Genomic DNA, 6,810 nt, shown 5'->3' with positions numbered 1-6,810 from the left:
GATTATTTGAAGGCCTTCCTAAACTCTGATTGAGCTGATCTTGGTGTCAATGGAAAGGTATGGATGTATAGTTTCCATAACACTTGACAATTTGAAAATCCAATGGTCGGATCAAAAGGTATAGCCTTTGGAAGTGAGTTGATGTGCCCAACACGGTTTTCAAGGTATCTCAACCGTTTTAGCTCTGATTTCGACCCACAAGCAATCATTGGAAATGGAATTAGATACTCTTTGCAATGATATTGGTTCCAACCTACTTTGATGGTCGATTGAAATTAGGTTTTCAAGCGCTCCTAGGAGTTAGCCTCGAGTCAAACTTAGTCAAAATTAACAAAAATCTCTAACAAGCTCGAGGTTGATGTAAAAACATGGAAAATTTTGTTTTGGGATGGTTTTGAACAATTTTGACTTTTGGTTAACCCAGGGTTAACTAGGGGCATTTGGGGTCAATTTGACCTAAAAATGTACTTTTAGTGCTTCAATGTCTAATGAGTTGTATCATGTCAATGTAGATGATCACATGGTCTCTTGGTAAAAAATAGATATTTTTTGGAGTTTTCGAGGTCTTGCACGCAAATTGAAGATGGACAAAATATGATATCTACAAATATTAGAAGATTTTTGACATAATTTGGCCATGTGACCCATGATAAGTTTATTAAAGTAATTAACATAGTTTACTTCAAGTGAAACTATATTAGGAAAGTTTTTTTTTTTTAATTCTTTTAAAAAAATTATTCTAGTTAAAACGTAATTATCAAAAGTGTCAAGATACGTAAGATGACTTTCTTTAATTATTTTAAATTCTTTTATAATCTGTTTTTTTTTTTCTTTTTATATGAATGTATATATGATGATAGAACCTTTTTTTTTTTCTTTTCATAGGAATTTTCTTCTCAAAAAATAAGTTGCCGTATCTTAAAAAAAAAAAGGGTTATATATATATAATATATGCACCGCAAGCTTTACTTAATAACTAGAAAGTAGAAACATTATGTCCACTTCTTTTAAAAAAAAAAAAACATTATGTTCTCTTTCTTTGCATTTGCCTTTTTCATATCATCTAATGTGAAAAGTATAAATTTATGGTTGCAACTTGAAATAATTGAATTGCGTAAAGACTAACTACCAATTGATGAGGTTGTTAATATTTATCAGACAAAGAAAGTATGGGCCGCATTATAACAATAAACTCACTGAATTATCTTCTTTATGTCATTTATAAAATTATTGCAATATAACATATTTCAATATTCTCATAGGAATGACCCAAACAATTCTGAGAAACACAACTATCCCATTTCTAACTAGACAAGCAGACCAACAAGGTTTGACTCCGCTTCACTTGGCTGCGTCCTTCAATTCTCGTCGTACAATAATCCCGTTGCTCATGGCTGATAGGCATGTGGCATACATGAAAGACACAGAAGGCAGAACAGCTCTACACATTGCAGCTTATAGTGGCCATAAAACAATAATGAAAAAGATTTTATCAAGTTGTCCAGATTGTTATGAACTAGTTGATGATAAGAGAGGCTGGAATGCACTCCATTTTGCTGTGAACTCATTTTATCCTAGAGGTGCAGTACGTTTAATCCTACAAAACTCGACTCTCAAAAGCCTTTGGAATGAGAAGGATGCCGATGGAAACACAGTTCTCCATCACCATTCTAATTCTTCTAGGTTCATATTGCAACTCGGAAATGAACCGAGACTTGATCAGATGGCCTTCAACAAACAAAACTTAGACGCTTTTGACGTGGCTCTAACTAATGAAGAAATAGGAGTTTCAAAGGTAATGCAATATTTTCTCTTCCACTCATATTATCAAGGCAGTGTTTTGTTTTTTCCTTCTCAAAATTTTTTTTTACTTCAAACTTTCGAGAACATTGTGTCCCTTTTCAAACATCATCTTTTCATAAATTTTGCAGTTCCATTTCTCGAACTCTAATTATTCTCCATGTTTTGCACAGTTTTTAGCCCTTCGGAAACTTACATTTGGGGACTTGTGTCTATCAAAGCGTGTATTTCGGAGAATGGTCAAGGTCGAAGGCAAGGAAACGATTATGAAAAAGGATGATATCATCGAAGAGAAGTTTATGTTTAAGGTGGAGAAAGCAGCAGCAGCCCATTTGGTAGTGGCCGCACTCATTGCAACTGTGACCTTTGCAGCAGGTATTGCCGTGCCTGGAGGTTTTGTAGATGGAAAAGACACCGACGCAGGCGCTGCAATATTGAGAACAAATGTTGCTTTCAAAGCATTCATTATTTCAAATAGTATAGCCATGGTGCTATCTACTATTTCTGCCTTAATCCAGCTATTCGTGCCAATGTGGTTTCACCAATACTTTACTTTTTCAGGTGGCACTCTTTTCTTTGTGGCCTTTAGCCTAACCGTTTTTGCCATGGGAGCAATGATGTTGGCCTTTTTCATGGGCATATTTTGTGTGTTAGGGATTCACTCTAGTTTTCATCTTCCCAAATATTATTCTGGTGGCGGTGACATTCCCTATAGTCTTCTTATTCCCTCTCTTATAACCTTTTTATGCCTCTGCCTCCCCTTACTTATGATACCAGGATTCGCGAACTCTTTAAGGATGCATTTATCCCTTTTTTATGTGATGGCAAAGCACTCTTGGAGTATACGGGATGACAAAAAGTGGTGCCCCCGAGCATTAAACAAATACTACCACATTCTTAAAACAAAAAATAAAAAATAAAAGACCGATCGAGGTTCCTAATTAGTAATTAGTAAAACAAATTAAGCCAAACCATTTGGGAACCAGACTGATATTGTTTCTAATCGAACCCAAACTCTTTTTTCCACTTATTACTTAGAAAGCTTCTCTCTTTTAAACCCAATTTCCCAGAAACCCGCTCAGTTCCTTTTGTCTTTTCCCTTCAATTCCCGCAATGCAACACCACCTCATCACTCTTGCTTTGTCTTGCTTTGTCGGACTCCTAACCCAAAAGCATGTTGGAAGTCCTTTCCCGTGCACCATCACTAAAGCTGTTGTCCAAACACCACCTGTTATGTTCACACAATTGCTATTGGAAGTTGTTGTTGAAGCATCTATTTGTGAATTTGAATAATGTGTGAAATTATCCTCATCAATTAGGAAGTTTTTGAGTAAGAGTTGTAAGCATATATGGTGCTTATCTTTATTTGTTGCTTAGGTTGATTGGTTGTTGTTGTTGTTTTTCTTTTCTTTTCTTTTTTTTTTTCTTTTTTTTTTTTTTTTTTTTTTATGTATGTTTTTCTTCACCTATCTTTACATGTGTTGTTTCTTTTCTCTCTTTATACACATGTTTCTTTATGTATACAATCTTTACTTCTGTTTCACACATGATGCCTTGATAAGTTTTGTTTAAGTGTTTCAAAAAGACAAGTTGTGAAAGTCTACCATGCCATGAACTCTCTTCTTTCAAAGTTTTTCAAGAGTTTATGTTAAGGTTAGATTTTTTTTGTAATTCAACAAGTGATTATGAGTTTAGTGATTTAAGACTTCTCTCATGATTCATTTGTTTATTGTGGTTTTGTCACGGATTGCCAAAGGGGTAGATTGTTAGGGACATATTTATGTAATTGGCTAATCCTTTGACAAAACACACTTCACTTGTAATTGGGTAGATCAAGGATAGGTTTAGTACTTCAAGAAACAAGTGTTCAAGTTTAGTATTGAACCCATGCAAATTTGACAAAGAAACAAGTAAAGAAAGTGTTGTTCATTAAAGCTCGATAAAAGTCTCAACAAAATTCTTTCTATCGAGAATTACTCTGAAGCTCGACACAAGCTATATCTGTCGAGAATTACGAAATCAGGTTTTCTAAATCTGATTACACGCATATAATTGAATATTTGTGTTGGGTTTCTTTTCTCACAACCCTAGACATATATAAGGATTATTTTAAGAGCCATCACGAGATGATGCAAGGTGTTGCAAAAGAATAATCCATGCATATTATGACCAAAGACAGAAATTGCTCTAGTTCATCATATTCTCTGTAGAAGCTACTATGTCTTTACGCCAAGGGTTCTGTGACCAATGAGCTTCTTGATCTTCATTGTTGGATGAATTGAAGAACTTTGCAGCTAACATCTTCCTCAAGTTGGTGTGTTAGTCACGAACTGGGATCCGTGCATCATTGGTTAGTCACGTACTAGGATTCATGCATTGAACGAAGAGATTGCCGCTACAATACAAGTCCAATTGGGTATTAGGGTAAGGGTTTCACTCGGTGAGGTTTTACCTAAATAGTTTTCCCCATTCGTAAACAAATCACTTGTGTCAAACTTATTTTTCACTACATTTAGTTATTTGGTGATTTGTTTGTGCTATCACACTATTGCATGTTAAATTGACTTAATTAATTAACTTGGGTACTTAATTAATTAATTCGCCAAAGGAGTCAATCCATTTTTGGCCTATCATTATGCATTCCGAAAGGGAAGGGTGGGCTCGGATTCAAAACTACCAAGAGCACCAACAAGATTCTTCTAGCAAAATTGGCTTGGATGATTGCATCCAAGCGTGATAGCTTATGAATGGAAATTCTGAAAACAAAGTACAAAGTACAAAGCAAGGCATGACTGGCTCTACAAGGACCCCACCCCCCCCCCCCCAAAGAAAGCTTCACCAATTTGCAGGGCCATTGAAAATGCTATAGTCAAGGGTGCTTGCTATCTAATTAGGGATAGAGCATCAGTCAACATCTGGCAAGACCAATGGGAACCGTGGTTACAAGGCTTCATCCCAAAATCGAAAGCTATGCAACCCTTCCTAACTTTGTTAATGGTTTCCCAGCTTATCAATCAGAACTCACATGAATGGAAGTTCGAGCTTGTCCATGAAATATTTGAAGCAGAGTTTGCCTAAGCAATCCTATCTATTCATTTACCAGCAAGAGTCAGACCAGATAAACTCATTTGGGTTCTTGATCCCAAAGGAAGATTCTCTGTAAGGTCTGCTTATCATGTCTTCACTGCACAAATTCACAACAATACTAATATTCCTTGGACCAAGCTGTGGAACCTAAGAGCTCTGGAGAGGGTTAAGATGTTGCTATGGAGAATCGGCTCTAATGCACTTCCTACAAAGGAAAATTTGATCCAAAGAATTGGTTCAATTGACCCTACATGTGTTTTGTGCAACCAAGAGAATGAAACAGGACCACACATGTTCTTCAAATGCCCAATAGCCAGAGCAACATCATACTCAAGTTGTTGGGGCTTCAGATCAGAAGATCATCATTTACACAACTGTGAAGATATCATCAAAATCATATCGAACCCTCCAAAAGCTTCATGCCCAACAGATGATGAATGGCTCATTCCCCTAAATATGGCCTTTGTAATTGATGAGATTTGGTACCTAAGAAATCAAGTTCTCAACCAAAGTGCAGAAATAAATTAGTATTTTGCTTTTAATTAAAGAAGATAGATAACATGGAACAAAGCACCAAACAAAAACCATAACAAATTAAATCCACAATAAAATATTGATGTCAACAACAAATAATCATGTGATAAGAAAATAAAAAATACAAATATATTGCTCGCTATATTGACATCTAAAAAAAATTCTAAAAGGTGTGATCAAACATGGAATTTCAACCTATGTATAAAACTTGTTGATAAAAATCATATAATATATAATAAAAAGGCAACAAATACACAAAATCTATTCAATTTGTTGAAAAAAAAAAAAAAAAAACCTGCAAGGTTGTAGGTAGGGTAGAGAGGAGAAGAGAATAATACAGCAAATAATTGTAAGGTACATAGTAGAAAAAATAATACACTAAAAAACTGTGTGTATCTATGAGAGAATTTTAGACTGTGAAGAAGATGATATGAACAAAAAGAAGGAGTTTAGGTGAAACTCAAATAGTTTTTTTTTTTTTTTTTTTAACTTTATTATTAGGAAATAGATGACATAAGATGCAAATTTATCCATACACAAAAAAAAAAAAAAATGTAGTTTGATATACAGTATTTAAATTCTACTATCTTTTTTCTTTCATGTATTTTTTATCTCTCTTTTTTATTTAAATTCTATCCTTTTTTATATATAGGTAATTCTATCCTATTGATTTTAGGATTTGTTGATAACATTTTAGATAGACACAAATGTAGTTGTAGTTGTAAATCAAATACTACTTTCTTTTATTACTTGATTATTAGAAAAAAGATGACATAAAATGCATATTTATCCAAAAAAAAAAAAAAGAACTTAAAAAAATTAACAAAAACAAACATATGTTGATACACAATAGTATTCAATTCTATCTTTTTTTTCTTTTATTTTTTTAATTCTATCTTATTTGCTTTATTTTATGTATTTTTTATTTATTGAAATTCTGTCCTTTATTTAAGGTAATTCTATCCTATTGATTTTAGGCTTTGTTGATAATATTTTAGATAGACCAACCAACTAAATTTAATCTCTTTTTGAAATTTTAGAAAACACTTATATAAGAACAAATATAATGTTGTTTTTATATAAAAATTACTGCAATAAGAAAGTTGTTTTTTTTAATAATACACGACATGTAAAAAACAAAGATTATGTGAATTAGATGAAGAATTTGGATTATAATCAAATTAAAATTTTTATCAACTTAAAAATTATAGGAGAAGAAAAATTGTATATATTTTTTCTTAAAATATAAAAATCTAAAAAAAATTTCTGCAATATGGTGAAATCACTTGGCACAACTACGGCGTCTAAATTCGATTTTATCAACTTAGAAATTATAGGAGAAGAAAAATTGTATATATTTTTTCTTAAAATCTAAAAAAAAAAAAAAAA

General features: G+C 33.0%; 1 protein-coding gene across 1 annotated transcript; it reads left to right on the top strand.

Moving 5' to 3' along the window:
• The first annotated feature begins 1,264 nt into the window (after positions 1–1,264).
• On the top strand, positions 1,265–2,720 carry LOC136064129 (protein ACCELERATED CELL DEATH 6-like). Its single transcript, XM_065765462.1, has 2 exons — positions 1,265–1,795; positions 1,932–2,720. The coding sequence occupies exons 1-2, from the start codon at positions 1,265–1,267 to the stop codon at positions 2,718–2,720; spliced, it is 1,320 nt and encodes a 439-aa protein (XP_065621534.1).
• Positions 2,721–6,810: the final 4,090 nt, after the last annotated feature.

The sequence above is a fragment of the Quercus suber genome, unplaced genomic scaffold (genome assembly GCF_002906115.3).
Source record: "Quercus suber isolate HL8 unplaced genomic scaffold, Cork oak 2.0 scaffold_631, whole genome shotgun sequence".
NCBI classification, from domain to species: Eukaryota; Viridiplantae; Streptophyta; class Magnoliopsida; order Fagales; family Fagaceae; genus Quercus; species Quercus suber.
This window is presented reverse-complemented; position numbering and strand designations above follow the sequence as displayed.